General features: G+C 42.7%; 1 protein-coding gene across 1 annotated transcript in view; it reads left to right on the top strand.

Moving 5' to 3' along the window:
- The first annotated feature begins 2,826 nt into the window (after positions 1-2,826).
- The window catches only part of st3gal4 (ST3 beta-galactoside alpha-2,3-sialyltransferase 4), a 42,576-nt gene continuing 28,080 nt past the window's right edge, over positions 2,827-17,322 (top strand). Inside the window, exons 1-3 of the mRNA XM_083637026.1 lie at positions 2,827-2,847; positions 9,290-9,362; positions 16,665-16,736. Of these exons, the coding sequence (XP_083493152.1) occupies positions 16,715-16,736 (22 nt within the window). The 5' untranslated portion in view covers positions 2,827-2,847; positions 9,290-9,362; positions 16,665-16,714. The remainder of the gene's footprint in view (positions 2,848-9,289; positions 9,363-16,664; positions 16,737-17,322) is intronic.

The raw sequence follows: 17,322 nt of genomic DNA, 5'->3' as shown, positions 1-17,322 counted from the left end.
GATTAAATCTTAGGTTGAAAAAACAAAAACAAACACACAAAACAACCCAAATCTTCATAGTAACCTACTAATCAGGACAACAACAAAGCTCAACACAATCTCAGATGAATATTTAGTTTCAGATTTTGAACCCACGATTTGTTAAAATAATATTAGCCTTTGGCCATAAAGAGATGGTCATGGTTAAGTGCTGGAAAAGCAGTAAAATAGGTGTGCTGTGTGTCAGCAGCCCGACGTTGACAACATGAAGCAAGAAGAGAAACCATAGCAGTGGCTAGCTGGTGTGCTGTGGACCACCAACAGTATGGAAAAGCCTGAGCTGCAGTCATCACGGTGGTCTCTGGTGGGTGGGGTACTGACCTGGACGTTTCTGTCTGTGGTGAGTGAAATCCAGCTTCTCCTGCTTCATGCGACCAGCAGCTGGCTTAATTAAAGGAGAGAGGGCGATCCAGCTACCTCAAAGGTTTTATTAGCTTTCTAGTGAATGTAGGCCATACAGAGGCTCTGTCTCAATATGGGTTCTTGTCTGTTCTTGTGTCCCTGTGAAACGTCATCAGTCGCAGCCCAAGTCATCTCTCCAGACAGACTTTTTTTCATATTTTAACCGATGGGTTCCCAGATTGCGTTATGTGCTTGTGACCTAGCGAGTTCATTCTTCCAAGAACGACTAGCAAGGATGTTCTCGTCAAGAACACAAGTCTGTACTTCGCATTCTTGGTATTGAGAAACGGCCAGAGACATGAGACAAGAGAATGAGCAGGTCAGATGTAGCAGCATGGGTGAGTCAAACACAGTTGAGAAGTAAACCCAAGGTCAAGGACACTCCAATCAAACAATACTCCACCCACAATACATCCAGTCGAAGTCAGCATTGTCTAATTGATTGTTCAGTAAGTGGTTTCTGAGATGCCAGTGAATAAGACAGGAAGGGAACACTGAGTGTACAAAATATTAGGAACACCTTCTTAAAATGGAGTTGCACCCTCTATGTGTCAAATGTCTGAAGGATTAATAATCCCTCTTAATGTATGCTGCCCGTATATATCCCCTTGAGTAGATCTGATGAGTGCTGAGTAAAGGATCATCTCTTGTCAGTCTGTTTTATGGAAAGATACGCTGTCCTCAATATTTCCTGCACTCTGCAGTGTATAGAGAGAATGCAGGCATAGGGTGCTGAGAGAGGAGTTATGGGAACCTCAACTTGATAATACTGCAATGGAACAGGATGGGCTGCGAGATCCTGCATTCTGCAGGCCATTTGCAGATTATTTACAGGGCCCTGACACTGCCCTTGGTCCAGAGCCAGCAAACATTTGTTCAACATACAGTCCTTCGGTTTAAACTAAGTTTGTTGCCAGCAAATACATTACAGGAGATATGCAGTGTTTATTCGGAATCTAATCAGAGTTTTGTTTCACCATAAAATAATTACATTCTTGGTGAGTGAAGCTCAATCCATTTCAACTACAAGCCTCATGTAAAGTTGAACAGTTGGCATATGATGAAAAGCCTGATGAAAAGCACCATGCAAAAAACATGACACCATCACATTGTTCACACAGCACTTGTTGCTTCTAACAATGTCTTCCTCAGGAACTTGCAAATACAATTCCGCCCTTTTCCTAATAGAATGCCCTGATTCAGAGCAGAAGCCACTATAGCCTACACTTTAGCCAGTTACAAAAGTGGTTGGCACAAAAGTAAAGGGCCTGCAAAATTTCTTGGGCTTAATTCGGGAATTGATTAATTGCATGGGATTTCCCCCCTACTAACAGACATATCACTGTGTCCAGATGCATGCTAACAACCCACAGATGTGGACACAGACAAAACAAAACAGCAGGGTGGCTGGTGATGAAACCGATAACAGTGGGCAAGCATTTTCAGTCCAAGAAATAAAGCCCATGTAGCCTTGCTGTGAACATGGTACATTTTGATCATGTTGTTAGAAGGGGGGGGGGGGGGGGGGAATTTGGGATATTTACATTTAACTACAGTATATTAACCTTGGAAAGAAAAAGCAACATGCCAAGTAAAATAATAACAACAACAACAACAACAACATCAATAATAATAATAATAATAATAATAATAACAACAACAACAAAAATCGCCTTGAATACTGTATGAATATTTGAATAGTCATCTTGTTAACTTTCCCTCAGGAAAAGTTGACCAGGTGAATATTCAAAATCATTTAGTTCCCAAAGTGGGGTTTGGGTAGGGCAGGCTACCTTTCACTATTATTACAGTATTTTCAGTAGGCAATGGCAGAATACATCAGGATGATTTTGTTAGTCTACACACTGATATTCTCCACAAAATCGGACTCAGTAAGACTTCCCAGATGTTTCCCTTTGAAAGAAAAACGTTTCTTTTGTACATTTTTGGGAAACAAACACCAACACGTGCTGGTGGCATTTTGCAGATGGCCAAACGAATCAATGCAGAATTGACATCAGCTCCACCAGCGACCAGCAGCAGCATGCGCGCACTTGCGCATGCGTCAACACCGCGCAAAGGGAACGCGCTGTGCCAAAAAGAAAGCGTTCCAGTAGACCTCTGTGCGCCTGCAGAGTTCACGGCCAGTCGATACCAGTGTCCTATAATGTGCTGCTTGTACGTTTTGTTGAGGAGGGATGAACTTTGATGCTCACATCGCTGCTTCTTCGCGGGCACCTCCCCCTCGGGTTGCGCGGCTGCACATAGACGGACAGACAGCCTATTTCTCATGTGCCCAAACTGTGAATGTCATTAAAAGCAACGTGAACTTGGCTGCAACATCCTCCTGCTTGGACCATAAAGTCGCCCCGCGGATTATACCTCAACTGGTGGGCAGCACTGCTGGTAAGACTGTGTTCAAAGCCCTTTCCGAACTGAAACAGCAGCCTGGGTCTGTATATTAGGAGTTTTGTGCATGTTTGGAGGATGGCGTAACAACTGCACTAATTTGTTACTGCCCTCATTGGATCACAACAAAGCTGTCAAGTGTAAATGTGATTGGTATGACTTTGGACTTAATATAGCTTTGTGTTAGTGCGATTAATATAGGCTACATTCATTTAAATTTACCCAAAGCACAGGCTAGACAAATAAATTTGCTTGTCATCCTGACCTGATGTACAAATATACAAAGACAGCTTTATATGGGGGATAGAAATGTTTGTAGGGATATTAGCATGTATACTTGAATATACACTCATTCTTTCACTCATATTATTTTCCATTGTGATTAGTGGTTGGACTTTATTGAACCTAACCTAAAAGTAGAGTTAGACAGTTAGCCTACAATTTCAATCTGGCAGTGAACCAGCTGCCTGTTGGTTTGATGTCATTACCCAACAACTCCTTCATCACCTCTAGTAATCAGGTATAGTGATGAGTTCAGATCAGGAACATGCCAGGACACATCATGGGAATAGTTTCATGATCCTTGCTGCCTATATTGCTGCTTGGCAAACATGTGTGGTGGACTTACTACAAGCCCTGTCACCACTGCCCTGCCCGGGCCGAAAAGAAGAAGTGTTTGGTTTGTTTCGCATCTCCTTTTGTTAACCTACTTTCAGTCAGTTGGTATTTGTGTACATGGGAACTTGTGTGGTGGTGAACAGGGTTGGACAGCCCCATGATATGCCCTCTTGACTCTACCATGCCTGTCAATCAATTGCAATCTGGAAAACATGATAGTTGAACATGTGTTTAGTCAAATCTAGCCCCATAACGTGACGCCACTTACTGTACAGCAGTCGGCGCCACACAGCTTTAGAATCCTCAATAGGTGGGCAAGGCTGTTAAAAAAGCTCTCCTACCCGTATCCGACCTCCGATTGCAGATCCGAAGATATGATCGCCAGCCTAGTGAAGCCAGTAAGTTCGCCGGGGCGGTTAAATTATACTGCTGCGTGAAACAACCGTTTAGAAGCAGTCTTTGCACAGCCTGTGCCGTATTGAGGACAGGAGAAGCTTCCTAGTGCCGACAGGAACCTTGGCAGTTTGAGTATTTCATGACATGTTTTGCTTCCCAGGTGCGCTGGATTTGCATTGATCACTGACAACCGCATGTGTTGTTTGCTCGCCGCGTGCAAGCAGTGCACCATGATATTGAGATCAAACACACCCTGCTGTAAATTCAGCGCAGGCTGTGCAAAGACTGCTTCTAAACGGTTGTTTCACGCAGCAGTATAATTTAACCGCCCCGGCAAACTTACTGGCTTCACTAGGCTGGCGATCATATCTTCGGATCTGCAATCGGAGGTCGGATACGGGTAGGAGAGCTTTTTTAACAGCCTTGCCCACCTATTGAGGATTCTAACGCTGTGTGGCGCCGACTGCTGTACAGTAAGTACAGTAAGTGGCGTCACGTTATGGGGCTAAGTCAAATCATGCTCTGTTGAGTGGGGGTCAGGGGGGTTTCAGGGGTTTCCCAAGCCAAATAAATAACACATAACTGTTCAGTTTTTATAAATTTTCTATGAGTTATCCCAGAGAGAGAATAGAATATAGAATAACTATTCTGATCAGATGTTTCACTCTATCCACCTGCATCTTCCAATCTCAGTATAAAAATTCAGTAAAATCGGATCGACAAATAATATTAATCAAACTTGGGTCTGTGGTAAAGTATTCTATATTTTTATGGATTCTTTGACATGATGAAGAATGGGAGTCCCTGCTTTAAAAGATTGTGTGAATGCAAAAGGTTATGAGGGTATAATTCAGCCTGATGGCTTTGTGCAGCACCCTGCCAATACAAAGTGCTTTTATGTGATGAGATGCCTTCTTGTCTTGTGTCTGTCTGACTGATATTCACAGCTGGATTAGGACAGCAGACATCATACATACCTACAGATAAAGCAAAATATATTATGCAAAAATTGCAGAGAGAGGAGGTGCCATCATACCATGCCTAACAAACAACTATAATTTGCCCTGTTCAATGAGGCCATTTACACCTGGCACTAAAATGCATTTTCTGTGATCAGATTGCAATAGGATAGTGCTTGACCACTTGAAAGTCAAAGTACAGGTGTAAACGCCCCCAAGACACATTGAGTCTGTCTTGGGGGCGTGTAAATGCAATGCGTCCTCTCAATGGGACACCTGTTTTGGGTGATCCGATTGCAATCAGATTGCAATCGGATCACCCAGGCAATCAGGCTAATGTGGTCAAGTACTATCCAATTGCAATCTGATCACAGAAAATGCATGTTAGTGCCAGGTGTAAATGTGCTGGCCTCAATGTTGGCTCACATGAAGGGTCCTGGAAGGTGTCTGTGTGTGTGTCAGGAGTGTTGGGGGGATTACCCACGGGGTGGTCTGTCACAGAATGGAATGGAAACTGGGTACTGATTATTGATTGGCAAATCAACAGGACTTTTTCCTTCTTGAATGCAGAAGAGGTTGAAAAGTGTAGTCTATTATTCATTCATTTGGATTTGGGAGTATTATATAAAGACTTGGTTGATCCATTCCCGCTGTAACGTTTCCCCCCGTTTTATTCAGTCTTGTTCGTTCTTAGTGTGGGAACAGTCTGGTGACCAACTGGAAATGGTTAACCGCTGTTGTTTGTCAAAACACGACTGAGCTAACTCTCCCCTCCAAAGTACTAATTAAGACCAGCTTCATCTTGAAAGTAGTGAGTAGGCCGATTATACTTAAAGCCGCAAGTGCAAGTGTACACGCACGCTAGCACACACTGTACAGAATGCTGTTGGCATCATGCAAAAATAGCATCTTTAATTGGAAATTAAACCGCTGGGAGATCAAATTGATGTCATAGAGAGAGAGTCATAAAGAGAGAGCCACAATCTCCAATCATCTCAATTTGTTGACGTAGCTTGTTCTAATGATTAGGCCTGGCCCTCAGGTCTTCATTCCCCAAACAGTGTCTGTTTCACTACCCACCCATGGGTGCCATCATTAGGGAAATACTGTAGCTTGCCTAATGGCTTGCATGCTGCTCATGAAGTGCAGACTGTGCAGTTTATGGAAGATGCAATTGTTATTATTATTATTACCATTATTATTATTATTATTATTATTATTATTATTATTATTATGTGTTTATGGAGTCTTGAGCGAAATCAGATCTTTTTTTTTTTACCAGCCACGACAACGGGGCTGGTATTGTTTTCACTTTGTGAGTCTGTGTGTGTCATCATGGCAAAATGTGGTCCTGGAGACACCTATAGTAGCAGGGACTACTGTACACAGAAGTGGTAGGCTTTTGATTAGGCTACTTTGCCAGGTGTTTAGTCTGTCTGTGGATGCATTTTGTCACCGGGATAGCGTAAAAACCGTGCAAGATGCAGTCACGAAATTTTACAGGTGCGTTGGAGGAGTTGACATCAAAATGAAGGCTGAGTTTAGGTGTGATCCGAGCAAGCCCGCCACCCCCCCCCCCCCCCCCCCCCCCCACACACACACACACACACACACACACCACACACACACACACACACACACTTTACGCCCCTGGCCCACATTCGTTTTAAGGTACCAGGCGGCCGTCACGGCTGGTGTGATCCCATTGCAACATGGTCTCTAGCCTGTATTAACATCCAGTCTTAAGTGTTTGTAGTATTTCCCTATGTTCGGTCAGCAGTGGTGGCCGGTGAAATTCAGTGTCTGCTTTTAACCCATACAAGGCATGTCCTTCCTCCAGGTAGTAACCAGGAGCAGTGGGCAGCTTGCAGCGCACGGGGACCATCTTTGTCTGTCGTCAGTGGTCAGGTGGCGATCTTCTTGCATGTTTTTAGTGGGGCTTCTTATATGGAGGAAAGCCCAAATAAATAACACATAACCATTCAGTTTTTATAAATTTTCTATGAGTTATCCCAGTGAGAGAATAGAATATAGAATAACTATTCTGATCAGATGTTTCACTCTATCAACAACAAAAATGGTAAATGGACTGCATTTATATAGCGCTTTTTTCCAAAGCGCTTTACAATGTGCCTACATTCACCCATTCACACACGCATTCATACACCGATGGTGGCAAGCTACCACGCAGGGGGCTGCCACAATCATTGACAAGACAACAAAACGACAAGCAAAGACTAAACTGAATTGCATCGTGGAAACTAAAAGACAAAAGAACAACAGGAAGAAGCATCCAAATTATTGGGAAAATATAGAAGTCAACTAAAATGACATGCATGTAGAAAATGGAATCATAGGGATGTGAGTGTGGTAATGAGTTTACGCATATCTGAGAGTGTTGAGTTACTGAGGGAAAATGATTTATAGTAGTTTGTTTGTATAGTATTGTTGAGAGATGCAGGTTCATTGGCAATGTAAGTTAAACCACATTTAATGGAAAACCGAATGGTCTGGCCAAATTAGAACCATATTGAACAACAATAGGTAGAGCTAGTATGACAAATAGGATCAGGAGAGTGGAGTGAAGCCATGTCCCACAGCCAAAATTGCCCTCATTCTAACTGCTACAAAAAATAATAGTAATAATTCCATTGAGCGCTCACTGTCTTTCATGTAGTACATTTGAGATATTACTGACAGTATGTCACATCCTGGTACTTATTTGTGGGAAGTAAAAGGTTTCATAACGGCCCACAATTTCTCTGAAGGTATTTTCTCATAAAAGCAGACAAACTGTTACAATGGGGAGGTTATTTAGCGGGTATGACTGGATTAAATGCTCAGATTATGCGTTTTAGCTCTGATTTATTGTGAGCAGAATGTGCATGTGACTTTGTTTAGTGTATGTATCTGGGGTTGACAGAAATCAGCTGTTTGGTGAAGGGTGTTTAGAATACAAGGACGTCTTGCCTCATTGTCATTTCTGTAACATTTTGAACCCTATTCTGATTCTGATTGGATTTAGTATGTATCACCACACCATGGTACATGGTACTATGCAGTAATCATCCACCACAGGTTTCCCCTATAGAGTAGATGATCTGATTAGATTTTGGAGCACCTTGCTGTATACACTTAACATATTAATGAGGAAAAATTGATTTTCTGACACAACTGGTTGTGTTTCATATTTCTTTGTGATTATGGTGGAGCATTAGGCAGCTCATGTGCCTTTTGTTTATATCACACAAAATATTGTTTAGAGACCGAGAGAGCTGAAAAGTTCTATTGTAGCTTAAAGGCTACAGTATGTGGCTAAGCTGTTTTAGTGGTCGCTCTGAATTTCTCTCATCACTGGAGCAAAGATTACAGTAGCATTAAGGAACCACCACATGGCATTTGCTCAGTCAGGCCCGGATCTGAAGCTCTGCTGTTGTTTTGTTGGTCTCTTACGTCAAGACTCTTTGCCAGTATCAGTCTGGCAGGCTTTATCGCACAGCACAGTACTCGACCCTCTCTCTGCTCTCCCTGCCCCTCTCCCCCACATATCACACACAGTCAGCCACGCTCCTGTGCCTCCTCTGTGCTTCATGCTCCTGGGAGCTATGTGGAGCTGCTTAGCTGCCCTCAATCAAGTTGATGGGTCTGGAGTTGATGGTATTTTATATTGGCGTCTTGAGTAGGAAGGGGCTATTGCTATATAATATATCTCTATATTTTCTTAATCAAGTTTTTTTTCTCTGATTCTTTTTCTCCCATTTTCCCCCCAATTGTACTTGGCCCATTCCCCTGCTGTTCCGGTCGTTGCTCCACACCCTCTACCTGCCGATTTGGGGAGAGTTGTAGACTAGCACATGCTTCCTCTGATACATGTGCGGTCGCCAGCCGCTTCTTTTCACCTGACAGCGAGGCGTTTCACCGGCAGGATGTAGCATGGGAGGATCATGCTTTCCCCCCAGTTCCGCTCCCCCCCGAACAGGCACCCGACCGACCAGAGGAGACACTAGTATCCTTATCCTTAATCCGGCTTCCCACCTGCGGACACAATACATTTTGCCTGTATAGATGTGCGACCAAGGCGGAGGTAACACGGGGGCTTGAACCTGCGACCCTCGTGTTGGTAGGGAGGGAATTGATATGTAATACGATTCTCAGTTAAATTGACCCAGGTTGACATTCCTGCATGTTGAGCCTATGTATGTCTATTAGCCATCCATTCACCCACTGGTGAGAAAGTAAATTACTGAGAACAGTACAAAAAAGAAAACATGTCTTTTGTAATGGAATTTTCATATTATATGCAGCTGCTTAGCATACATATACTGTAATTCCATTCCTGTATCATGCAAGTGTGCAGTTTCCAATTACAGCTTTAGGTGTACAGTAACCTGTCATAACAGGTGTGTAGTCAAGTTGATCTCTCAAAATTAGTTAGATAGATCTGAATAATTTTGCCTCTGTTACAGGGGGGAGCCCAGCATCATCACACATCCGTGCTATTGAGGACAAAAACATTGGAAAAAATGAGAGAGGGAAAAGGTAAGATGTTATACAGAATTGTCAATGATTAGTTCTGTGATTAACTCACTTTGCATAATTTGTTTCCTGTGAAACGAATGCAGGTCTTTAAGATTTAGAAATCACTATAGTCAATTGCAAAAGTTTTGATTTTTCTATGCCTCCGCTGGTGACAGCCATGGCCGGAGGCGTTATATTTTCGGGTTGCCCGGCTGTCCGTTCATCCCATCCTTGTTAACGCGTTTCTACAAAAATACATTCAGAAAAGGTGTGGCTGTCTTACTTTTGCAGACACCAAAATCCTTTAAGTTGAGCTAATAATCACAATAATGATATTGATTTGGACCCCAAGATACTTGAGTCCACCTCTTCACTTCCTGTCCCTGGATTACAACCAGGACAGGGGGCGTGGCCTCCTGTTCTTCTGGTAGTCCACTGCAGGCTCATTGGTTTTGCTGATTTTGAGCGTCAGAAACTTCCTATCTTAAGTCTTATGTTAAGATAGGAAACATCTAAGATAGGATTTTCCCTGATTTTTCGTATTACAGAAGCAAATCCTAACTAACTTAAGGAATCCTGTCTTATCTTACTAAATATTTCTTATGACTGGTTAGGAAATCCTCAATCCAACATCGGTTATCAACTTTTATGTCTGTTAATAAACAACCAATGCTACTTTTCTCAACTGGCACAGCTAAATGTTACTATGTGGGGGCGATCACAAAAAAAGGCTAGAAATGCGCCGACACAGAACAAAACCATGTTTCTCTATTGTAGCGGTGCATGTGTGCTTCTCTCTTTCACCGTGCCGCACGCCGTGTTTTTCTGGCGGTTTTTAGGCGTGCATAAAAGTTTAAATCAAAGTCAATCAAATCAAGCAGATTGCAGACTTTCCTTCCTGTTTTGATGCTGTTTCATGTAGTGGGAATGGTGGGAAAGAGGAAAACAGATGAAAAGCTGATATTAAGAGTCTAACCTGGTCGCACTTGCAGATGCAGCTGTTTGCCCGACACAGTCTGGGCAAACAACAAATGGCTATTTTCCTAAACCAGGTCCTAACTCTAATTACTGTGGTTACCAAACAGTTAACATAGGATTTGCAAGTTAGGAAGTTTCAGTCTCAACACCAGACCAATGAGAGTTCTTATGCTGATACACTACGTTACTGCATGCTGCAGATCTCTTGTATGCGGGGCACAGCCATTCAACATATATTTGCGTCTGGGGAGAGACCATGGGAGAGACTAGGACGTTTCTGTAATATGGCCCCCTGGTGATTGTCGTTGCACCATGTGATGAAGCTCTCCATCAGTCCTCTGTACTCCTCTGTAAAAATAGTCTGAGTGAGTGAAGACAGCATGTTTCCCACTGGAATTTATTCACTGGAATCATACATGTCAATATAGTGATTGAGAGGTGCTGGTTTTGCGGGAGAAGAATGTATTGATTAACTCCGTTCTACAACAGTGATCTTCCATTTTGCCAAAAAAAAATGCACTTCATACCTTTTTATTAAATTCCTTCAAAGTCTGCACATTTTAGGAGTTTGGACTAGGGATGCAGCGGTTTCCGGTTTGAAGGTATACTGTGGTTTGAAAAAGGCACGGGATCAAAACCACTAAGATTTGCCATCATACCTTCCCCACAGTATCAGCTGTTTCCCCAAAACAACGTGCCCAGGTCGCTTGCAGAGTGCAGCTCCCCCTGGCTGCATGCCTACCTAGACTAGAGCACAGTAGAGAGGAGCTGTCCCTGACTGTATTTACAACCGTGTGTGTGATAATGGCTGAAGCTGGACAACGCAAGCACCCCCCTGAACTTTCCCCCATCTAAAAAGACGACGCCGGCTGTGTGACAGCTGTATGCTCTATTGTAAAACGCAGAGGTCCGCAATACCGCGATACCGTGAAACCGTGGTATTTTTGTCCAAGGTTATCATCCTGTCAAAAACTCATACCGTTGCATCCCTAGTTTGGACAGACATGGATGTAAACTGCAACTTGACTTGTTGGCAGAGGCATACAACGTGGTTTTTATGATTTTCTGCTGTCATTTAGGCATTTAGCATACTTTATCCTGAGAGACTTAGACTAAACACATCAAACAAATCCTGTATTAGTTGTTTAAATTAATTTAATCGACATTGCAAGTAGTCAAATAATGTGTACAGTACAGTGCTGCTACTGTTGTTTTTCTCATCAAGGTTAAATGCTGCACACACTGTTTTGTTTGGCTCCTCCATTCTTTGGTGTTGTTGCCTGTTGCTCATTTTTATCTTGTTTTCTGTGTACTCATATTGTCAGCGTCTTTGGGTCATTGAAAAGCGCTACATAAAATAAATGAATTATTATTATTATTATTAATAAACACAGCCCAGCCTTGCATCCTGCTCAATGTGAAAACACAAGCGCTCTGTTTTAAGGCCAAGGAGCGACGCCCTGGCTCAAGAAGCAGCAGTGACACACATGTTTTCTACCATCAAATCTCACTGGTGTTCGACTGGTAGGGGCTTGAGTCTGTGAAATCCACATAAAGTTCCTGTGGCAGTGTTAATCGATCATGTGGTCTCTCCACTCTGCCGCAGTCTCCAAGTCTGCCCATACATGATTTACTTGTATGACTGACAACGCTTTTATTTGACTGTTGTTGCCATGCAGCAAGCTGCCATGCTGCAGAAAGCACATGCACAGTCTTAAAATAGATACATGGAGGGCTTGGAGCCAAGGGGCGTGACTGCACTTAATGGCCTTTTGACACTAAGCAAAACCACACTTTTGACACTGGCCAACCTTTGTGGGTAGAGGATTCTAACAGCACATGGTCAACTCAAAATACATGCTGACATACATTATGATTACATACAGTACATGATGTCATTTAGCAGACGCTTTTGTCCAAAGCGACTTACAATATCACATTTTGTCAACAGTACAGAAAACAGAATGAGAGAAGAGAGACAGGTGGGTAGTTCTGGATGGCAGTAGGGTCAAGAGAGGGTTTAATTACATAGTTAGAAGGTTTTTGTGGATTTCGGTTTCCAGGGTCTTTAAGCAGTAACTTGACTCTAGCAGTCTTTAGAAGAGCCGGAACAAGACCAGAGGACAGAGACGAGTTAATAAGGGTAGTGAGGAAGGGAGATATATCAGTGGAGATGGTTTGGAGAAGATAGGAAGGGATAGGATCAAGGGGGCAGGAGGTGGCATGGTTAGACCTGACATGTTTAAGGACATCTTCGGGGGAGAGGGGAGAGAAGGAGGCAAGCCCTGTGGCAGGGGTCAGAGAGTCAGTTGTGGAGTCAGGTCAGGAGTACTGCGGTTAGTGACTGGAAGGGGGAAGGAAGAGCTAATGTCGAAGGTTACAAAATCATCAGCAGAGAGAGAGGGAGGGGAGGGAGGGTTGAGGAGAAGGTGGAAAACAGTTTAATGGGGTTGGAGGCAGAGGACTGGATTTCAGAAATGAAGAAGGAAGTCTTTGCTGTTGAGACAGCAGAGGTGAAGTTAGAGTACAGTAAGTACTGCTAGCACGGCAACATGATTACATCATTTTTAGTATCCTATTAATATCCTTATTAATATTATAGGTCAATATTGAATTAATCTAAATATGTTAATATTCCTACGAAATACTTAGGCCTATAGATTCAAAATGTTAATTTCATAATGTTAGGAGTGTGAACTGGTCAAGGTGAGCTCTGATAGTAAGACTGCTGGTAGCTGAAGTTATCCCTCTGTGTTTTACAGGTCTTTGAATGTATCCCAGGACACATCAATAAGTGATGTTTCCTGGGACAAATACAAAGATGTATTATATTAGCAAAAGAAAAAAAAGATAATCAAAGGTAGTTTCTTATGTCAGAGGTTTATTCAAAGGGTTTATTCAAAGTTTTTTTAACAACAAAAATCAATCAATTTGATATGTACCACGTAGCCTTCAGGTTTAATTGTAATTTGTATTAAAATGAACGTGTTTTACAATTGTTTACTTTCAGTACACCCATATTCTGCATAGTTGCAATGCGACAATATTTATGGTTCTGTTTTGGGCACTATTTTGTTCAGGGTTTATATGCTTCCCCTAGGGTTGATTATTAAGCAATTTGAAGGTGTCTCCTATCACTGCTATGCCGACGATGTTCAGTTGCACTTATCTTTCAAGCCGGATAAAACTGATAATCTCTGTCTTGCATAACTGTCTGTCTGCTAGTAACGACTGGATGGCCAGTAATTTTCTCCAGTTGAACCCCGACAAGACTGATGTCCTTATTATTGTTCCAGATAGTATTGTCCCCATGGGGTCTCTGTCCTCTACTGTGCGGTCTAACCTGGGGAATCTTGGTGGTGTTTTTGATCAAGTGATGAGCTTCGATCAACACATTAAGTCTTTACTCCGTACTTCATTCTTTCATCTGAGAAACATTTCCAAGCTCCGCTCTGTTGTGTCTCAAACCGAGCTGGAAATGATTGTTCACGCCTTTGTATCGTCTCGCCTAGATTACTGTAACTCTCTTTTCACATGCCTCAGCAAGTCATCTCTGGACGTCTACAAATGGTCCAGAATGCTGCTGCGAGGCGGTTGGCCAGGTCCAGTAGGAGGTGTCACTCCTATTCTAGCACACTTACATTGGCTCCCCAAAAATTCTATGATCTAATTTAAAGTTCTTGTCTTCACATATAGAGCCCTGCATGGTCAGACAGGCACCTGCCTACATTAGTGACCTGCTTCATCCCTATACCACCAGCAGGTCACTTAGATCTTCAGACCAGGGCCTACTAGCTGTTTCCTGCTCTAGGCTTAAAACTAAAGGTGACAGAGCATTTCAATCTGTAGCTCCCAAGTTATGGAACGCCCTTCCTCTGATCATATGATCTTCTGCATGTATTGACATTTTTAAAAAGCAGCTAAAGACTCATCTGCTCAGTCTGGCTTTGGTTTAACCTCCTGTGTATTATTGTGTTTTATTTGTGTCTTGTTTATGTGTGTTAATATTCAATTCTTGTACCTGTTTTAACTTTTGATCTTGTGAAGCACTTTGTGATTCTGGTCTGTGAAAGGTGCTATATAAATAAACTTTACTTACTTATGACAAAAATGTGTATTTAAAAAAAGAAAAGAAAAAAGTTAACGAATACAATTCAACTTAAAATGTAGCAGTATCCTTTTTAACACATTCACTGCCAGACATTTTTTTTTTACTGTAGTTAGCTTCTGCCAGAGGGTTTTTTTGAGGATTCTGGCTCATCTTTCAAGACCCGAGGATTCTTTTCTGCTAAGATTTTGTGAACACACAATATCTCAAAAGAACTAATAGAATGTGTGCTTTCTCTGTCTAAAAGAGTTAGTTTGTAGAGTTAGTAGTTATGTAAGCATTAGCAGTTGAATACAGCATGGTTTCAGCATCAGAAAAATTATTCAGAGATAAACGGCTTTTTGTGAAATTCGATAGAACAGTCACTTTAACCATTCATTTTTGGCATCAGTAAGACGTCAGACATCTAAACAATAGTTTTGAACAGTAATTTCCTCCATAACAGCAGGAAACCCCCCTCTGCTTCCAACTCCTCCCTCCGTGTGTGTTCTCCTCCTGCCTCCCTGGCTCTCCAGCGGGCGTGTCACAACGAAGTTGCTGCTGCTGCTGTGCCTGTTTGCGCGGCCGCTGTTTGAGGAAGTCTGGGTGGACTCGCTCGTTTCGTGGAGTTTTGGTTGAGAGCTTTGATGAAGCTTTTGCGATTCTGGTCATATTTATGCTGCGTGTTTCAAAGTGTGCATCCAATCTATTCTTGGAACCCCCCACCGTTGCCACCGCTGTGCATCAGCGCGAAAGTGAAAGCGTTTTCGCCATCAATTTTACAGTATGAGAACGGCTTCCTCGCGCTTTTCCCTCCAGTTTTGGGTCGCCTCTTTCTACTGTGGAGAGACATGTCGCCACTCAGTGGGTCGGTAAAATAGATTATACACATTCAATACCTCCAATTCTGGTGTAGGAGACGTAAAAGGGTTAGATCAACGTCCCACCGTCAAAAAAAAAAAATCGACTCAACTCGTCGTTGGCAGTGAACCGCTGGATTGTGTTTGACGACTCAACTCGTCGTTGGCAGTGAACGTGTTAAGTAATGCTCAATCTGATAACACAAAAAGTTTAAATATTGTGCTAGTATGTGCTAGGGTAACGGCAGCTGATCCAGCTGTGATCAAAATTTGTTTTGGCTCTCCTAAATCTACTATAATGCACTTACCCTTTGCACATGATTCCACATACCGTACATTTTATTTTGAAGCGATGTGTTCTTTCTAAGCAGTGTCACAAACTAAATATGACCATGATGAGGGGTTTCTCTGAATTTAACTGATGGAGGGATCTGGCCTCTGAAGATTGTCTATTAAAATCAGGGAGATTGTGGATAAGATGGGCATGAATGGCATATTAATTGCCTTTTAATCTGATCAAAGCCATAATCTAAATTTGGCCAAAGCACAATAGACTACCGTACTTGCACAACTCCACTACTTCCTGAAATGAGTAGGGCATCTTGGTTTCCTGTCCTACACTATTGGATGAACTGATTAATGTCAGGTGTGCCTGATCACTGTTGTTGTGACTGCAGCAGTCAGGCACACCTGACATTAATCAGTTCATCCAATAGTGTAGGACAGGAAACCAAGATGCCCTACTCATTTCAGGAAGTAGTGGAGTTGTGCAAGTAGTCTATTGAATGAAGCACACTGCGGTGAGGCTGATGTGATGGTGTGGGATTGCCCATGTCCTTCCGTTCTGGGGGCAGAGTGTCATGATCCTCTTTAAACTGATCGGCTCGATCTGCTGCCCGTCTCTCTCCCTCTCTCTCTCTGTCTCTCTCTCTCTCTCTCTCCTTCGCACCTTTGTATCTCTATCTTACTATTTTTGTCCACATTCTTCTTGTATTTTTGCCATCTGGCCCTTGTCTTGTTTCTTTGTAAGTCCTGTTCCCTCAACACTTTCTTTCTTTCTCTGTCTGACTGACTGTGTGCAGTGCTTCTCACTCTCTCTCCCTTTCCCCTCACTCCATCAGAGACAGCCTAGCCGCCCATAGCAACACGGCTTATTTCTCACTGCATAGCCTATATACAGTAGCACAGCGTGTGCGTGTGTGTGTGTGTGTGTGTGTGTGTGTGTGTGTGTGTGTGTGTGTGTGTGTGTGAGACTTAATGCACCACTGTGTCCGTTTCCTCTTAGCACCATTTGTTAGCGCCCATATCTCGATCATCATCTCTGAAAGTGGAGGATGCAATTCATGAAGCGGTATAGAGGAAGCTGTCTGATGCACTAATAAGTTGTTCTTCTTCCAGGATAACGTCATGCACTCCATAGACATGAGAGGGCCAAGGAGCACGTGAAGATGTCCCAGAAGGCAACGAAAAGTAAGCTTTTCTTCTGTGGGTGGTCAAGCACATCTGTGCATGAGAGATTTATCTCGGATGTTGTTAACCCTTTGTTCGGATTTGCACAGCAAATTACTCACATGGGACGTTTCTCTCTCTCTCTCTCTCTCTCTCTCTCTCTCTCTCTCTCTGTCTTTGAAATCCAGTAAAGCCCTAATCTGATTGGGTTATTCCACATGCAGGGTTGGGAAGATTACTGTCAAAATGTAACTTGTTATAGATTACTAGTCATCTGCATAAAATGATGATGAGTGTCATGATGTATTAGGTTATCTGTGCTCAGTAACATAGCACCACACCCCTGGCATGTGAAAACCCTGTAACTCCAATTCCAATGGGATGGGGACATTCTGCCACCCAAGGGTTCATGAAACCTTTTCAAATCAGATGTAATAACCTTTCAAATACATGCTGGTCAAGCTGAAACAAGGCTGTTTTTCTCACTTCCTGAAAGGTTGAGATTCCCTAGATAGGAGCCTACATGGTTCTGGACAGCGACGAGTCAGTTACTTTTGCATTTCCTCACTTCCAATATTTACTGAATAATAAGAAAGAAAAAAATTAT

Source organism: Poromitra crassiceps (assembly GCF_964638095.1).
Source record: "Poromitra crassiceps genome assembly, chromosome: 5".
Classification (NCBI taxonomy): Eukaryota; Metazoa; Chordata; class Actinopteri; order Beryciformes; family Melamphaidae; genus Poromitra; species Poromitra crassiceps.
This window is presented reverse-complemented; position numbering and strand designations above follow the sequence as displayed.